General features: G+C 36.3%; 1 protein-coding gene across 5 annotated transcripts in view; it reads right to left on the reverse strand.

The window, feature by feature from the left end:
* armc9 (armadillo repeat containing 9) overlaps positions 1 to 19,493 on the reverse strand; it is a 30,061-nt gene that overhangs the window by 1,894 nt on the left and 8,674 nt on the right. For 4 of the 5 annotated variants that reach the window (XM_020702342.1, XM_011473967.2, XM_020702341.1 and 1 more), the window contains 15 exons: positions 17,471 to 17,505; positions 17,273 to 17,384; positions 16,959 to 17,051; positions 15,435 to 15,525; positions 14,891 to 15,014; positions 14,482 to 14,621; positions 13,552 to 13,628; positions 13,206 to 13,280; positions 13,002 to 13,092; positions 12,837 to 12,889; positions 11,165 to 11,263; positions 10,772 to 10,887; positions 10,426 to 10,580; positions 9,356 to 9,458; positions 6,030 to 6,214 (listed from right to left, as the gene is read on the reverse strand). In XM_020702342.1, coding sequence (XP_020558001.1) covers positions 6,031 to 6,214; positions 9,356 to 9,458; positions 10,426 to 10,580; positions 10,772 to 10,887; positions 11,165 to 11,263; positions 12,837 to 12,889; positions 13,002 to 13,092; positions 13,206 to 13,280; positions 13,552 to 13,628; positions 14,482 to 14,621; positions 14,891 to 15,014; positions 15,435 to 15,525; positions 16,959 to 17,051; positions 17,273 to 17,384; positions 17,471 to 17,505 — 1,548 coding nt within the window. In that variant the 3' untranslated portion in view covers position 6,030. Of the gene's footprint in view, positions 1 to 1,155; positions 1,507 to 6,029; positions 6,215 to 9,355; positions 9,459 to 10,425; positions 10,581 to 10,771; positions 10,888 to 11,164; positions 11,264 to 12,836; positions 12,890 to 13,001; positions 13,093 to 13,205; positions 13,281 to 13,551; positions 13,629 to 14,481; positions 14,622 to 14,890; positions 15,015 to 15,434; positions 15,526 to 16,958; positions 17,052 to 17,272; positions 17,385 to 17,470; positions 17,506 to 19,493 lie in introns of those variants that run through there. The other variant, XM_011473966.2, reaches the window with a different exon arrangement.

Genomic DNA, 19,493 nt, shown 5'->3' on the forward strand with positions numbered 1-19,493 from the left:
TTCAATCGTCGACTTGTAGACAAATACATCCATGTACGTCTCCGTTTCCCTCTTCCAAGCTGGCATCTGGCTCAAAATTGCACAGCTGGATAGTTCTGATATTGTTCACCCTTTTTGTTGAACCGCTAATGTTGGCTTAGGGTTGTGAGCTAGCGTAATAGTGTAAACAAAGCAAGGATGGAAAATGAAGACATGCTTACTCTGCTCCAATAGTCTCGGCCACAACTCAGAGCCTTATTTCTAATGAAGTCCTGCTGCTCTGCAGAAACTATGTCCTAGAAAATGATAGGTTTTTTGTCTCTAAAAAACAGCATAGTCATAATTAAAAGACCGCTGGGAATGTTTTTAAAATAGATCAGAAGATGATTGGAGTAGGTTTTGAGAAGCCCTTCTATTCTTCACTTTTTTGTTATATCCATAGCTCCTGTTTGAACTGATTATCTCTAAAAAAGACACCTGTCCACACCCAATCAGAGTGTAACCTCTCCACCATGACCCAGACCAAAGAGCTAAGGAGACCAGGGACAGGATTGTTCTTTCAAACAAGACTGGGATAAACCAATCTACAATAAGCAAGCAGCCTGTTGAGAAGAGATCAACTGTTAGAGCAATTATTACAAAATGGAAGAAAAAACCAAGATCACTGACAATCTCCCTGCACCCATGGTTCCATGCAATATCTCATCTGGTAGAGCACAAATGATCTCGAAACAACGGGGAAACAGGAACTGGTCAATGACTTGGAGAGAGCTGGGATCAAAGTAACAAAAGTTACTATAGTAACATAGTATGTTGTCATGGATTCAAATTCTGCAGAGCTCCAAAGCCCCCCCTGCTTAAGACAGCCCATGTCCAGGCCCATCTTAAACTCTACAGAGACCATATGAATAATCCAGAGGAGGATTGGGAGAAGGTCATGTGGTCGTATGAGACCAAAATGAAACTCTTTGGAATAAACAACACCAGCTGTGTTTTGAGCTGCATCCAAAGAACACCATACCCACTGTGAAGCATGGAGGTGGAAACATCATGCTCTGGGGCTGCTTTCCTGCAAAGGGGTCAAGAATGCTAATCTGTATTAAGGAATGAATGGATGGGGCCATGTATTGTTATGATGAGCGTGGCTGGACCCAGAAGCAGGACAGAAACAGAAGGTGGCTGAATAAGTGATATTTATTGAGTCCCAGTGGTGGTGGAGGGTTCAGGCTTGGATGATTTGTGGCTTTGACAGGTGACGGAATTGAACCTTGCTTGGAGTGCAGAAGAGTGACAAACGGTGATCTAGGCTGGAGGCGTAGCTGGCGGTGATTCCGCATGAAGCAGACGGACTGACGTCGGCTGATGGGTGATGAGAAGATGGGTGGCAGGTGTGATGAGGATTCCCTGGTAGGTGTGGGGGAAGACCAGGATCCTAACATGTATGGACAAAAAAACCTCCTTCCACCAGTGAGAGAATTGAGGATGAAACATAGCTGCATCTTCCAGCATGACAATGATCCAAACCGCCTGCAACAAAAGGAGAGGCTACTTGAAAAGCATTTCAAGGTTCTAGAGTGGTCTAACAAGTCTCTGGTCCTCAATCCAATGGAAAATCTGTGGAGCAAGTTGCAAGTCTGTGCTGCCCAGCAACAGCTCCAAAACATCATAGCGCTTGAGAAGATCTGCATGGAAGAATGGGCCAAAATAGCATCTACTGGTGAAGACCTACAGGAAATAACTGACCTCTGTCATTGGCAAACAGGGTTACATTACAAAGTGATACGGTAAGCTCTTGTTACTGACCAAACTTTTTCTGCAACATTATGCAAATATATTGTTTAAAAATCAGAGTGTGATTTTCTGGATTCTTGGTTTATATTCTGTCTCTCACAGTGGAAGTGTATCTATGATGAACATTCCAGACCTCTCTCATCTAATACTTTTTTGCTCCACAGTACATGCCAGACACTGGGCAGACCTTACAATGACAGCAATCATGAAGTTTTAGCATGACCACTTACTGCTATAACAAGCTTTTGGAAAGTGCAGCAGGCCGGGAGCTGGAAGATATCACTTCTGAAATGCAGTTAAGATGCATGACAGCATGGCCTAATGCAATTATAAAGCTAAAAGCCTCAGATGTTCTCTGCACTGACAAGTTCATTCTTGAATGGAAGCTAATAAGCTGCTCTCAGAATTTGACCTGTCACAATGTCACATTTTTCAAGCATGACAGAGATTAATTGTTTTTGTGTAAAACATTGATGGGGTCTCAAGATTGGCAAAAAACAGACAAAAAAACCAAAACCAAAACATTTGTTTTACTTTTTCTTGCTGTCTTATGCTTCCAATTGTTTTCTTACTTTGGATCAGAAACAAACAGCAACAACTCTTATCTGATAAAACTTGATCTAAATCTAATTTGGACCATTTTTTTGATTAAACCGTCTCTGTTGGACTGAAACAAGGAGATCGGGACATGCCCTGTATTTATGGCAGCTGCGTAATTTTTGTAACATAATAATTTTTTTTCTCAAAGTAAAAGGTAACAAAGTGATTGCTTTACCCGTCGATTATTCAATCCCTTCACTTGTGATTTGGGAAAGTGGTATCCTCATATGATTGTACGAAGCGCAGCACACTCAAACCAGGATGTGGTGGTTTTGAGGTGCCCTTGAGTGATCATTAGCTACCACTGTGAACGTTTGGTAAAAGCACCAGACGGAAGAGCCGGAGCTTATCGCTAACAAAATGCAGTTAAGATGCATGAGAGCATGAACTGATGCTATCGTTGTGCTAAAAGCCCCATATATTTTCTCCAATGACTCAACGTTTTAGTGCATAATGTGGTTTCTTAAAAAACTGATCATATTGTTACATTTTTTATTAAAAAAAAATCCAAAATTTAGAAAAAAAATTCTTTTTGATTTTCTTTTTTAATGTCTCCCAATAGTTTTTATGAATTTTTGCTAGAAACGTTTCTCTTATGACCTTATATAATAAAAATTGATTTAAATAAACTGTTTATGTGTAGCTGATATTCAATATGTTTCACCTACATTTATGACCCGCCACCTGCTAAACCCCTACAGGTGTGTTGACACGGTTATCCAAAGCTTTTATAGCAGCATCTTTGTGTTTTTGTTTGTTATTGTTTGGAAAAGGATCCTAGAAAATGCAGAGTAACTGGAGAGGATGTGTCAACTTACAGTAAATGAGATATTTGTCACGTATGCTACATTTTAGAGGTATACAATTTACACAAAGAAAAGATCAGCTGTAATAATATGTGAGGCAAATGTGGGAACAACTTCATCAATATGTGGCTGAGATGGCAAACTGAATGCTTTTAGGCAGACTGAACACTCAACAGTACACATTACCTTGTACCTGCCTAACAAGAACAGGACATCATGTTCAAGAGTGTCTGGTAAATACATTTAAGTCTTCATACCATTTCATAAAAAGGGAAAATCTCATATAGCTACGGTTATGATCTCAAAGACTCATTGGCCACCTTAATTAAGGAGAGACAGCAAACGCTGTAAACAGCTCCGACCTACTTCCGGTGGCCACGACTCAAATCTCAAGACTTGAGTCGAGACTCACAGTTTTGAGCTGTGACCCGCCAGCCGGTATTAGCACCAGCACACCAAAGCTTCAGTAAAATATTATGCCACAAATTGAGCAATGGAGCGCCTTTTGACATGGTGAGTTCAATTTTTCCCATGATATTATCCTTTAATTCAATTCAATTTTATTTGCATAGCCCAAAATCACAACAACAGTCGTCTCGATGGGCTTCGAAGTGAAATATGAACTCAAAAGGATCATGAATACAAAGAGTTTAATAGGAAAATACTAAAATGCACTAACAAACTGACTAAGCTATACTGGCATCCCTGCCCTTAGACCCCCCTTCGCGGTAAGGAAAAACTCCCAAAAAAATGGAAAAAAAAAACGAAGAAACCTCAGGGGTGCCCACATGAAGGAGGGATCCTTTAGCTCTTATTAACCTGAGTTTTGTTGATAAAATGCACGGATATGTGTCACGAGTGGCTCTGAGCGCCGACTTCTGCTGCTATCATGGTGACATTTCTTATTCCATAGTTTATTACAACAGCATGACAGTAGAAAAGACATGACTATTGTGGAGGTTTTTTTTTGTCATAATTCAAAGTCTTCTTCCACTTTCGGCTTCTCCCATCAGGGGTCGCCACAGCAAACAAGTCGCATGGTAAATTTGGCAATGTTTTACGCCGGATGCCCTTCCTGACGCAACCTTCTCAAACCGGGCTTGGAACCGGCGTAGAGAAGGGAACAGGGAGCAGCCCGGAGTTGAACCCGGGTTTCACGGACGGAAGGCGCCGCAAACCAGCATGAGCTAATTCAAAGTAATACGCTTAATAATCTTAATTGACAATTCAATTAGCAATTTGATCATGCAATTAGAAAATACATTTTTCAATTGACAATTCAATATGCAGTTCAGACTTGGAATTTGAAAATACATTTTGCTATTTAGAATTTAATGTTCAAATATGCAATTGAATTTGACAATTTGAAAAATAAAATATTAAATAGAAAAAAAAATCTATTTTATTTTAAATTGTCATGAGTTTTTATGTAATAATTGAAATAACAATGCATTCAACAATTCAATATGCAATTTGACCATTTTGAAAATACATTTTGCAATTTACTGTACCATATTAAAAAACGATTTTTCAATACATGGTTTGCCTTTAAATCATTTTAAAGTGCCTTAGATCAAGCGTTCATCGATCACGTGTTGGGAGTTTAACCAGTTAAACTTCTTGACTCCTAAATTGCAAAAAAGCTGCACTTTAACAAATTAGATTTGGTAAAGACACGTGGATAGCATCCTTTTCAAAACGTGGTAGTGCTAATTGTTGTAAAAATGATCAAAAATAATAAATAATAATTGCTGTTTGTGCCAGAATGATATGACACCATGACTTACATTTATAGGAACAGAGCTGGGAAAGAAAAAGCTTGGAGAAAAACTTGCAGGGTTTGCACTGCTTTTACATTTGGCATAGAACCTTTTCGGATTTTACTGTAGGTGGCAGACAAGCGCTAGTAAACAGTGGTAAAAATAAAGAAGAAGACACCACTCCCTGCTTGTCCGATGTGTGAACACCACTGGCTGAATGTGCTTTCATGAAAGTGCGAATATCGTGTTCTTGAACAAACAACACATGCCTAGTGTGGATGTAGGTTAACGTGCATATACGGTTTACATAGACTTTTTGTTAGAAGTGGTTGCTTAAATGCACGTTTCCAAGCCCGGTGTGAACGTAGCATTAAATAAAGTGGTCTACTCTGCACCCTGCGATGGATTAGCAACCTCTTCTGGGTGTACCCCACCTTTGTCCTGCAGCAGCTGGGATAGGCTCCAGCAGTCCTGTGACCCCAAAGGGGAATAAGGGGCTTAAGAAGATAGATGGACGGATGGTCTACTCTGCACTGTTGTTGCATTTACTAAGGTGAAAGAACAGGCGAGCCTCCATTTTATAGATTCACAATCTATCTATAAGCAGGTATATACAAACTTGAGCTTTTTGACTCCAAGTACAAAAAAATTTGGATTTAAAGTGATTTATTTTGTACAACTACATGCTAGTTAAGATCACAATAATTTTGGTGGCTTAGGTAAACATGAGGCTGTTTGAGAGAGACTAAGCAGTTGCATATCTCTAGAATATCCAAAATTGACATCTTGACTCATTTCAAAACCTCTTGTACATGTATTTCAGGTGCTTTTTGAAACATACTAGCGGTTGTTGAGTGTACTTCAGGGAATTAAGTTATCATTTTTTTTCTTTAAATAATAAAGAAATATTTTTCTCAAAATATTGACAGATTTAAAAAATAGCTAATGCTAAAAAATGCTTTATTAAAACTAGATATTTCCTGAAAACACAAAATCTGGCTTCATGACAAAAGATCAAATACCGGTAGTTCAGTGAGAAACATGGTTTGTCACACCGGTTAGTATCAGTTTCTCACCCTAACTATCTGCTTACCTTAATTTCCCCCTCTACCTGCAAAACTGGCAGAGCTGGGTCTGTTGCTCTGCTGGGGTCCTGATTGTGAAAACTTGGGTTGCAGGGCCAGACGCCGATCATGCTGAGCACTGCTCGGGCTGATCAGGGTGTCAGGTGTACGTGGAATTTTGGGCTTGCTTGTGAATGCAGTCGTGTAACCACCACTGATGACAAATGGAACAAGAAAAAAGAAAGGAATGCAGATTAATTATACATGCCTCGAGACATTTGGAAGGTGATATAGTATACTTTGATTACAAACTCTTTCTTTTTTTGTTTCCTTTTGAAAAGTCTGTTAACAATGAATCATAGTTTCTCCCGTTCAGGAAGTAAATTGTATCGATTTTCTATTATTTCAATCTGGAACATTCCGCTGAATTGGTAAAAGACTGGATTAATGAAGATTCCACATATGAACAAAATCGTAATGACAAACCCCTTTTTATTTTAACAGTTAGACACAGATAAGAGAAACTCTACATCAAACAGTAACTTGGAAAACTTACTAATTAATTTTTGAGATAGCAACAGGTTTAGTCAGCTAAATTATTACTTGACTTGTGCAAGTTCTTCCGTTCGGCAATACTGCAGCTAATAATGGGTTAAATGAGCTACATTTATATGGAGTCTTCAGCACAAATCATGTTGCAACTCGGTGCAGAAAACCAGCTGCACTCATGGTTCCTCCCACTGCCAATAAACAGTATCTGTTTTAGACAATGGGCTTATTTCCTGGAGATAAAGCCCTGATGGTCATAGAATCTATATAGGGATTGAAGTATGATACTTTTCATACTAAGAGAAGCATGCATTTAAATTATCTATGCAAATGTTTTCATTTGAATTTATAGCTTCAGCCACGGCTCAGACCTTACTTGGATGGATTTCCATTAAACATGACATTTTTGATAGATAAGGACAAATTATTCGCTTCAAATCCTGCATTTGACTAAACCTTATGTCAATATTTTATTTATTTAATAAAAATAAAACAAAATGATGCAAACAAATATTTACTATATTAGTTGATTATTTAACATTCTTCTTTTTTTAAATTCAGCTGCAGATGTTTCAGACACAACCACAGTATAAAAAAGCCTTCTTTTTAAGCTCAGACTGCTTGTTTTGGAATCTGTTGTGCTATCAAAACAGAACCTAGCACTCCACACAAAGAATTAACCAAAGATTTGTAACATTTTGTAGCAAATGTTTAAGAAGCGGGGCTTCAGAGTAAAGTGCAGTCTGATCTGTCCTGCTTTGCCATTTTGAGATCAGTTGGAGATCAGCCTGACTCTTTAGTTTATCCAAAAATAATTAAAAAACAAAAAAACAAATGAGGTTCTCTGTTCACAGAACATGTTCCTTTCACATGTTATAGCTCTTGCTTCTGTTATCCAGATCAATATTAAGGTAGCTGTTCAGTAAAGTCCAGGTTGGACGTGTTTTACACTCCAGATGAAAACCAGGAGGCATAGCTCTGGCAGTTTTCTGGGACTCATTACAGGCAGGATTTGGTTCCTCCAGGATTTAAACGAGGGAAAAAGCATAGGAGGACAGATTGAATGAGTCTCTTTGTGGTCACTCCTTGTGTAAACTCATGTCGCAGTCTCACAGAAAAACTCAGCGCTGCTGAGTCACTTAGAGGAGTCCAACAACATTCTCGTGCTGGAAAAAGTTGAACCCAAAAATATAACTTGCCTAATTTTTAGACAACACTAATAAAAATGTTCAAAATTATATTTCAAATAACAATCTTTAATACTGAATCTTTTCAAATGCATTTTAAAACTACTAGCAGTTTGGGGTCTAATTTATTCATTTGTACATTAACTCTTCAATTAGAAATCGTATGAAGTTATCTTCTTTGCTTCAATATTATTTACCATTCATTAGAAACCTGTATAGCAATTTCATTGACTGTATTAGTCTTTCTTTCTGTTTTCTTCTAGCAAATAAACGTATCTAGCTGTAACAATTTTCCGTCATTGGTTTGTTTATATAGAGGCTTGCCTAGACTGAATAAACAAACCACTTCCAGACTATCTACGTAACAGCTATTATGGAGATCAAATCCTCCTACAGCTGACGCTCTCATAAAGCGTGTGCGCAACATGAAAAGTGCGTGAAAACACATCACTGCTGAATCATGTATTTATTAACACTATAAAATACTTTTTTCTTTAACAGTAATAATACCAAGCAGCCCTGATTGTGGGTTTTTTGGTTAAAAAAAATGTTGCTGAAAGAGAATTGAAACAATATTTAGCAAGTACGTTCTAATGTATCAGACATCTAAAGTGAATGAAGTACTTTCAGGAGTACAGAAGGGAGTGTTAACCTTTCAGCTGACCAAAAGACGATGCTCAACTAAGACTGTGGAGGCAGAGGACAGAGTACGGATGGCATCTTTCTTCCAATGCCACGTTGTGCTCTTACTTAAAGGTCCGGCTGGTGTTGACCCACGTACTGCTTACACCTGTTTGAGTTGAGGAAAAACTGTCACGAGAAGGTCGTTTGGTTAAAGGTAGCAGTTTTTAGTGGACACTTATTAGTCTACTTTCTTGCTGATGATGCTGACCTGTGCATTTGCAGCCTCTAAGAGCTCCCTCATCAAATTTTAAGCATGCTCTCATCTCCTTTTTGCAGACTAAGCATGTCTTTGCGTAAGCTAATTCTTTATAGAATTAGGGGAGCAGGACTGATTCCAGATTGCAGTTGGTTTGTCTGTGCCCCTGTACTCGGCTGTGGACCTCACCTCTGATTCGTCTCGCGCCCCCAACCGTTCACACTATTCAAACATGCAGTTGTGGAGTTAGATAAGCAAATGTTTCTCTCAGAGTTCTGGTACATCGCCTGTCCGTCATGGGTGAGGATCCCCCTTTTATGTGAACATCCCTGAGGTTTCTTTTTTTTCTTCTGGAATCTTATTTTTTAGGAGTTTTTCCTTACCGTGAAGGAGGGTCTAAGGCTAGGCAGGCCCAGTTTAGCTTAGTCTATTTAGTAGTAGTAGTTGACTATTTTGTGTTCTTATACAATTACTGGTCTGCTGTGATGACTATTGTTATAATATTGGGCTACATGTGTAAAACTGATGTGAATTGAAAAAATATTAATACTAGAAAAATAAACTAATAGGAAGTGCTGACATGGCAACTTCAGTTAATTAGATACATCTAAAGCTTATAGTTGTTGTCCTTTTAAAAGTGTTACTTTGCTCTGTCAGTTGATAAAAAAATGAAATTAAATACATTTGCATGAATATACCACATATAGGTTTGTGGGTGTGTCTGATGGTGCCACTTTACCTTCCGTGTCCATTGTGTTCTGCATGGGAATATTCTTTCACGACTCGGTGTTCATGACTCCCATCTCCCTCTGCAGCTTGGAAGAATTGGCCACTTTCTGAATCTGAGTAAAGGTGTGACAGAGTTTTAAAAGAAAAATATATCATCATTTTATTTTCAATATATCAACCCACTCTGATGAAAATTGTGTTTTTATTTTCTTCTTGTGCCATTTTTCTGATGAATGATGACATATTAAGAAACTTAAGGTCAATTTCTGCGTATTTCTTGATTTTAAATTTTGGAAATCACGAGCAGACGTAAAAATGTAATTTGAAAAAGAGCAGTTTTTGTGATGTAGAAAACGCGCTGGATGAGCCGCAAAGGGTAGGGGAAGGCTGGCGGGGTTACTTCACGCCAACAGTCCTGCCCACAATACAGAGTCGAATTTGTAATGAACTACTGCTCATCTGCAGAAACTATTTCCAAAAAAAACGAAATAGGTTTAATAATGCAAAAGACCACTGGGAATGCTTTTAAAATAGCTCAAAAGATGATTGGAGTGGGTCTATCTATAAACTGAAAGGATGACAAATGACAAAAAAATGCTGATTAATGTTAAACCAAATTTCAGTTAGGAGTGTAACCGGATGTTTTACAGAAAGACAAAAATTGACTTTTGATATTTTGTGTTTTCAAAAACGTTGCTATATTTTCCAAGTCCAAAAGTGGACCAAGCTCCATGTTAACGCTGAGTAACTTGAAAAGATACAGCACGGAGCAAAAAAAGAGACACCAGTTAAAAAAATTAATTAAAAAAATTAAGGCTCTTAGCAATACTTAAAGGTGCTTTTGACTCCGCCTCCCTTTCCTCCGATCCTCTGATGTCACGACAAGCTTTGCTATGACAACAGTAGTAACAGGTGATAATAACTGAAAGTTGATTGTGACCCCCTAGAAACGCCAAAATGCATAAACGATTTAAGTGTAAATGTCTGATGATCAGCTGAGACGAAGTTCAAACACTGTGAAATGGCTCTACCCAATGACACGCGCTAGATGAACTGAATTCGACTGTTAAAGCTTCCCACCAATGCTGTGACGTAAGGAGCTGTCAGTGCTTGGGCGACTGCCAGAGCGAGTTGGAGGCCGTGAATTGTATTGGGATAGAGGAAAGCTCCTCTCCACGCTCTTCTGGGGAACTTCCTGGATAAGTTCAGGTCCTTGATTGATGGCTCGAAAGTCACTAAGAATTTCCCAAAAACAAACAGGAGTGTTATTTACAGACTGAACTGCAACAGTTCCTTACTGTTTAACGAAGTAAGCATTTCTTCATAGCTGTTCCTTGCAGCTCTATGAAATATTCTCACCTTTAAAAAGTGTCATCATATGGTTGCACTCTTGTTTTTGTGATATACCTTTGTGTGTTTAACTTACCCTGTGGTTAGATCACGGTGAGAACTTGGTGTCACAGGGCGCTGAAGAGGCCCATCGCCATTAGACTGCGGTAAAGGCGTTGATCTCCTTTTTGCTTTTGCCATGTTAGTCATAATCTGCCACATACACAACAGTAGATAAGTAGAACAACCAGGAACTTTATTACCCAGCTAATTTGCAGTTGGTAGGGCACAAATTAGAATACGTAAACAAACAGGCTCATCGAAACCATGGTATTCTTGTGTTTTAGAAAGGGCAATCAATATTCTTTCTGTATCTGGACAATGAAATAACAACATTTATAATTAGACTAAACGAAAAATATGTGCCATATCCTGTCAAACATTTGGTTAAAAATGGAACCAAAAATAGGACCATGAGTTTTGGCCTTACTCCCAGGTACTCTGTGGTCAACAAACTCTCTCCAGACAGTTCTCCGTGCTCTGGTTGAAGGAGTTCCTCCCTGTAAAGATCTGTCTCCAGTAAATCTTCCTGTGAAAAAAAACAAATCAACAAGAGTTATACATGTATTGGTAAAAGAGTTTTTTTTAATTAATTAACATTTTCTGGTAATGATTTGCCACAAAATTGTTTAAAATCCTAATTCATGCTTCTGTACACTTCTCTCTTCTCTAAAAAAGCTATTTAAAGGCTTTGAGTTTTTATAGTTCCACAAAAGTGAAAACAGAAATCTTGCATAAACTGATTAAAGTGTTTTAAAATCTGAAATAAATGGTAAAAATGTCTCATAAAAATCGTGATATCTGAAAAAAATGAACGGTCATCCATAATCTGTCAAATTATGACATATGTATTTCTCAAAAGTTCCCCATCATTCTTTCCATTTTTTTTAATGACTCAAGAACTGAAGGAGCGCTAAAATAAAAACTAAAATTTTGCAGCAACTGGTTAAAGTATCGGAAATACCAGAAGTCAATGACAGAAATACTTTCAAAAAACCTTATGACCTAAAAATGAGCTGTACAGTTAAAAAATGCAGAGTTAGAACAAATGTATGAAAAAAGGAAAAAAAGGGGAATGTTGCTGAACAATAGGTAAGGTCAAACAGTAATACCGAAATGATATACTGTTTTATAGAAGTGATATAGGAAAAGGAGCAACATTTAAATTGATCTAACTACTAATCATGTGTAACTTGTTCAACCAAATGCCAAAGTACCACCAAAAAAACAACAACTTTTTTCCTAATATGTCATAAAACATTAAACATATCCATAACAAAAGTATAAACAAGTATCTAACAGACAAGTACACTTTGACATAGAAATGACTTTCATAGGTAAAGTAATTTTGATGAAGGATTGAAGAGGCTTAAGCATGCTAAAAAAAACACAGAAGTAGAATCAAGATCAACCTGCTGTTCCTTAGATCTTTTTGATTTAAAGTGACAGCAAAGACAGAATTTGCTTGGGGTGATTTGAATTCTTAACATTCAAATATGACATTGCCAGTTAACCCACCCACTTCTCAGACAGCTGGAGCCAAACCAGCATTCCAAACTAATACCATCTAATGGGAAATAGTTTTTTTTCCAAGATACCAGATCCAATTAAAAAATAAATAAATTAACAACTTGGTCATTTTTATTAATTTGATCATTTTTTTTTTATCAGGATGGAAAAAAAAGTATACCAGTAAAATGACTTGAATGAAGATAAAACCCAAAAGCTAAAGTTAAACAGGTGTCATCATGAAACCACAGGATGGGGTCAACTCTGTGAACTTTCATATAGTTCTTACAATTCTCATATACTACATAAAAGTGTACTCTTTTTTATATATATATATAAAGCAAATAATATACATAAAGAATTTTTTTCAACACAAACTTCTGGCAAACTTGTGGGACTTCCAGTATCTATGACAGGTTTCACACCTGTCTGCAGCTCATGTGTCAAGAATATTAAAAAAAAACAAAACAGGTTTCTCTGGTTTGGTTCTTTTGTTTCTTCTTGCATATTTGAGCCAAAGTTTTATTAAACTGTTGTTCTGCTTCTGTCCTATAGTCTAAATATTTTTATTTTACAGATACAAGATGCCTTACGTCTTTGTCATCCTCTTCATCTTCGTCGTCTGACTCCGGCCCCTCTTCCTCAGCTAGATAAAAATAAATAAAACTAAAGTAAAGCTTCAAACTGTTCACACGCTTCACTTACACCTCTTATGCTTCACAGTGAAGTATTTCTCTAAACTGGAGCCGTTTACCAACCTGAGTTCAGCTGTTTAATGATGAACTCTATTTGCCTGTTAAAGTCTTGGTTCTTCTCTTTGTTGTAGCAATGAAGAATCTCTTCAACGCTCTGCAGTTGAAAGGTAACATTAAAAAAAGATTGAAACATTTTGGCTGGACTTTAAAGGAGAGACATAAAATGGTGGAAGGCACATCATTTGAAGCTGTTTTTAGCTATCTCACCATCTCTTTGGCTTCCTGTCGCACAGAGGGAATAGATAAGATGCTGTACAGGGCTCCGTTTACATATGGTCGAATCTGAGGACGACAAAAGCAGTATCAACAAAATCGATCTCCATTGTAGGAGTTTTAGAACAACAAAAAAAAAGCAGGCATGGAGGAAATATAATATACAGCAAAAATGCAGTATACATAACATGGAAACCACAAACAAAAGCTGTTGACACCACCACTACCAGGCCTGGGTTTGTCAGCACTAGTAGGTGACACGTGTTATACATACATGTTCTGTTAGTATCGGTAATCTACACTACAGCTGTGTCTATGTGTGAGCATGTGAGCGGATCACCTCGTGGTTCTCATGTCCGAGGAGATCTGTCAGAACTTTTAGCACAAGTTTTGCGTTCTCTGCACACTTCTTTTTTCCTGCAGAAATAACACCATAAACACACACATTTGAACACATTTCATCTCTCACACCCTCTTTAAACCAACAATTAAAGAAACATTCTGGAGTTAAACAATGACCTTCATTTTCTAATATGTTGAGTCATACTTATAAAGTTTTGAAACATTTTCTTCCTAAGTGTTTTTTTAAAGTGTTTAAACCACTCCTTCTTCTTTAGATCTTCTAAACCGCACTAATATTTACTGGGCGGAGAGGCAAATAGAAAAGCTAATGTCTTGAACTGAATGAAAACCACAATCATGTTTTAATAATAAAATTAAAAAAAAGACATCACATTGAAAATAGTAAATTTGACAAGAAATAAACCAATCAAATAAAATGTGTCTTTATATTTTAGTTACCGGTAATATTAAACTAAACCTTAAAATTATTTTTATCACTTTAGGTTATTAGTCCATACTTTTCTCTAATAAGACATATTTTATGGTTTGTTGATAATTACATAATTGAATATTTATTTATGGATAACAGTGCTGAATTATAGTTCATAAAATGTAAAAAAATTCAAAATGTTTAAATACATAGCTTTTTAGATCCGGAGGAATTGATGTGCTGCATTGTTGAACATTAAAGATTCCCTGTTCTATTGATTAAAAAGAAAATGTTGGCTTTGTTTTGTCATTCATGCTGTGAATAATATACAGTGAACATTTATCTGTATGACGCTTTGTTTTTAATAATAATATTTCCATTAGTTACATTTTTGTTCATTCTTTAAAAAAATAAGAGTGGATACATCTGGGAATGGACTTAATTTTAAAAGTTAAGTTGTTTTGGAATGTTTGTGTTGAATATTTTTGACATGGTCACCTTTTGTTCGCAGACACAAGTTCATCAGCAGGGCTGCAGAGTAGACCAGGGTGTAGTCGCTGAGGCAGTCTGAGTCCTGCAGCTCATCTGTAAGCCAGCCAATCAGATCATCTGCTATCATGATTGTCTGCTGGCTTCGTCTAACAAAGGAAAAAAGGCATAAAAACACTGTAATACTCTATTTATTTCAATCCAAAGGAAAAATAAGCTATGATAGTTAGATTAAAATATATTGTAGATTTGAAAAATGCAAAATAAAGCTATTTATCAAATATAAGTAAACATTTTCAGGGTGCTAGAAAGGTTTCTTTTTTATGCTTTTATTACAGAAAGTCTTTATTTATGGCCATTGGTGGTTTTTCTGGTAGAAATATGTTGACTAATAATATTTAAATGATCTCAAATTTACCTGAGGCTAAGTTTTTGAAGGCACACCAGCACATTTTCCCAAGTTAGGGAATCTTTTTCCTCCTTCCTCAGGGTTTCCATCAGAATTTTCAGTAGAACGGGGATGTGGGAGAGGTAAATGCGCCCTAAACAAATAATCATCAAATTAGGCAATCATCAGGATGACATTCACAACTTTTGAATATAATCCTCGTTTCCTCTCAAAATGAAAATAAAATTATTTATTTTATGTTTTTTTTTAATAACGGAAGAAATCTGCCATAAAGTTTAAGCACAACGCTTGCAAATATGTATCTAAGAAGAATGACTTTAGCTGCACAGATAGAAATAGTGACTTAAGGTCTGGTCAGCAACACCCAAATACCACCACTTAAAACTTTTGTCCATCAGAATGAAAGAATCATTTTTTCTCTCTTTCCAATCTGCCCAAAGCGGTTGCAGCCATGCAGCTTTTAAGCTTCATTAATGACCTCCAACTTGTGCAAAAAGCTATTGAGGTTTTTAACTCTATGTTTTCACAATAATACATTAGACTAAAAACTTACCCTCTACAAGGGAAGCGAATGCGTTGATGAGTCGAGCCATGTACTGACGGACAATCTCGTTTGGTGATCTCAATAAAAGAAGTACAGTTTTCTGGGAGACAAAAAAGATGACAAAAAGTTGGTAACGATTTTGCTTACCATTACTTTACATGACATCACTTTAATAAAGGGTAAAATGTATATAAAAGACAATAAATAAGACAAAACTAGCAAAAACAAAGTTTTCATTTTAAAGAGCAGCCATTAAGGTTAAGTAATACATGCCAGTAGTAAAACTCTGATCAATTCTTTGTTTTCTGATGTGCTTTTGCTTAGCTTGTGCACTGTTTTGTTATTATAAGTTGCTTGTTTAGAATATTAGATGTATTTTTCTTTAAAAAATAACAGTAAAAAAGAAGTACCTTTGTTTTAAGGATATAATATTAGTCTGCTGCAGACTATTCCTACATCAAAGCTAAGGTGCATCACTAACAAACATCACACTTAAAAATTCTATTTTAATTCAGAATTCCAATGTTGGTTTCAATTTCTGCAACAATTTTTTTTACAAGCACTTTTAAAATTCCGGTACAATCCGCCCTAACAGCTACCCATAGCTGTACTTTACATCCATTTTTTTGCAGTGATGGAGTCAGGACTATGTACTCTCCTAAAAGACAAAGTGTCTATAAAAAGAGAATCCAAGTAAGAAAATAAAAGAGGGAGCACAAATATAGTTTAAGAGTGCAAAGCATCTTTTTACAAGGTATGAAGATGGGAATACAAATCTCAAATTGTGAAATTTGCTAAGGACAAATATATAATTATATTTATATATATCCAAATGTTTGGTGTTTTTAATCAAGTTTCAAATTTAAAAAGGGAAAGACTTCAGATTAATAAATGTCAGAGCAATAGTCTTGAAAGTTTTGTACGATGATGATAATTTTGCAAATGGACAAGCAAGGAAACTTTGTATGCCGCGTCTTCTTGTGGCATCTTTCTTTAGAAATGGTGCAGGAATGTTTAATAATTTAAGAAGCAGTTCTTGTGACACTGAAGAAGAACAAAGAAATGCTGTGAAGGGTTACATGCACATGCTAAAAGAAATACTTGATTGTGATGCGAACGATTTTGTGAATATAAAAGGCGAGTAAGGATCTAGTTTTAATGTAAACTTGATCCTTTACGACAATATTTATATCTACTTTTAATACATTTTTTTAAAAACAATTTTACCTTTTATAGCAACATTGGCCTAAAATGTATGTGTAAAGATATGGCGATGGTTAGAGATGACACATTTCCATTCAATAGTATTTGTATCAGGGAAGTTATACCTTCATGTAAGTTCTCTTAATGTTGTTAATCACAGAATTAAAGGGGAGTCTCTATACATAGACTTTTACAGCCAATGTATGTAAACAATAATGATTTGACATTTTCTAACTTTCTTTGTATAACGTCCTGCAGTCATTACTGTTGTGAATCAATGCTTATAAATAAAGGTTGCGTTATTGAAGTGCCCTAACCTGGCTGCCTCACCTGCTGCGTACTGTAGCGTCCCAGCAGGTCATTGCCGATGTAGGCCTGCAGCACCGTTTCTCTTTGCTCACCAGGCAGAGAGCGAGTCAGTCGCTGACGAACAAAATAACAAAACAACGTAACAATTACGGCTTCAAAAGAATGGAAACAGGTTTAAAAATAGCCTTTTACCACAAATGTTGAACAAAACTGAAACAAAAGTTTAGTTAACTTTATTCACCCACAAATGGTACAAATTTAGGTTGTACTTTGGTAGCTTTAATGGAATATTCTGTTGTACCATTGTAAAAAGAGACAGTATTAAACGTTATTACCCATCGCAGTGCTTGAAGCAAGAGGGTCTTCAGTCTGTCTGAACCTTCAATCAAGTCTTTCTTTAGCTTCTCGTAGTCTAAAGAAGGCAATATTGGCACTTCCTTTGGTCTCCTGGATATTTAAAATGTCAGCCATGTTTTAGTGGTACACAAAAACCAAAGTAATCAGATAGGAGAAACTTGAATTATAAAACTTACGGAGGTGCAATGGATGCCCGCAGCATAGAAGAGGCCTAAAACAAAAAACAGGTGAATTTAACATTTAGATTAGTTGGGAAGTCATCTGTACTATTACATAAAACATGACCCATGCAGATGTCTTTTTTACTTCTCCCATGGAGTATCCCTTTCAAATGTTAGTTTAGTCCACCAAAGACATTGAAGCTGTTATCATGCTTGGGTTACATGCTGAAGGCTATTCTGGATTATTGTTTTTTTCATGCAGAGAATGAATTGTGACAAATCCAAAGTTAGTATCTGAGCAGCCTTGAAAACTAAATACTGTGCCCCACTCTAGAATAGATTAAAACAAAAAAAGCATATCTTTAAGGTGGTTGTGGAAAATGAGTGAAATTGAAAAATATATATCTTGTATTGTTTTCTTTTTGTTTTTTTCAGTAAAAAGAAATGAACTCTTAAATTAGTTATGAGGCCTTAAAAGCTGAACTTTCAACCTGACAGGTCAGTATATTGGTTAGATAGTGCTCACATCACCAAAGACATCACTTGGTTTGCTCTTATTTCACTTCCGTGTTGTGTGAATGGTTGATACAAAGCAAAAAATCAATATGAAATGTTATATGATATGTTATCTTTTCTTGCTTTTGAAGTAAACAAGTTGAAATTGCCCTGTGGACCTGGCTGAGGAATGAGACTAGAGAAATCAAAACAGAAACAAATCTGAATTTGTACAAAGTAACATAGATTTGGTTTAAATATCTATAAACAATCTATACATATTTAAAAAAAAAGAAGCTCAATTGGACAATTTTTTTTATAACAACAGATTTACAACCTAAATCAGAAGGAAAATCAATTATTACTGTCGTCCCTTGGGTTCCTATTTAACCACTTTTAAATCCAGATATTCTGTCCATCTAACACTTCTATCCTTCACACTATACAGTGGAAACTAAGGAAACATGTTTTCCTTGGTTTATACAAAAAACCTTGTGTAATTTTAAAATTCTTTTTATTTTGTTCTGATGAGGCAAAGGAAAAATCTGAAAGTCCAAGCAGACCTGACACTTGTTTAAAAGACTGCAGGATTTTTGTTAAACCATTCGGTCCACCAGACCAGTCCAAGGTCTTGGTTGTCAACAACGTGAAGGACTTTGAGAAGTGTTTGATCACGGACATCTGAGCTAACAAATGCAATAATAAATAAAAGAGCCAAATATAATTTCAAGAAAATCATGGGCACTAACCTCAACCTACTCAGTTGCACTGATATCAGCTGCAGAAGGACAAGGAACTCAACAAACTATGTCTGCAGATATTACAGCAAACATCTTTATAAACTCTGTTAAATCCAGAATGACGGCTGTCAATCAGGCAGCAGAATGAATTCCAACCTTGGACAAGGGACGCAATATGAACCATTTTATTTCACAGCATTACCTTATAATTATTATAAAACAATTACTTCATTATTGAAGATGGTTAAGTGAAGTGACTGATCTCTAATTATATCACTTCACTTGGTTTCCCAAAAAGTGATTCATGAATTTTCAAATGAAAAATAATCTGCACATATTTTTGATACTTGAACTGCATATGTTATGATGAGTTCTGAAACAGTGTTATGTCAATTTTACGTAATTATTATGTACGTTATCTTTGTCATGTGATTTATTGATACGTAAGGATTCTTACTGACCTGTGTCTGTGTTGGTAAGGCTATGAACCTGATAATAATTCAAGTAAAGAAAATGGTAAGGTAGAACAGGGTGGGGATTCCACTCCCTTTTAAGCAATCTATGATTTGATGGCTAATTATCCAATGTTTGATACGTCTTTGTATGGATGTAAAACTCTGCTGATTGTATTTTTTTGTACATTACTCCTTCTTTGATTGCTTGTAATAATAAATCCTTTCCTAATCCAAATCCAAAGAACAAAAGAGGAAAGCAGAAAATATCAGGGAAGGGACCAACGAGGAGGAGGACTAAACGCTAGGATTTTGGGGAATAAGGGATAGTGGTGAGGTAAGCTCTACAGC

This window comes from Oryzias latipes, chromosome 4 (genome assembly GCF_002234675.1).
Source record: "Oryzias latipes chromosome 4, ASM223467v1".
NCBI classification, from domain to species: domain Eukaryota; kingdom Metazoa; phylum Chordata; class Actinopteri; order Beloniformes; family Adrianichthyidae; genus Oryzias; species Oryzias latipes.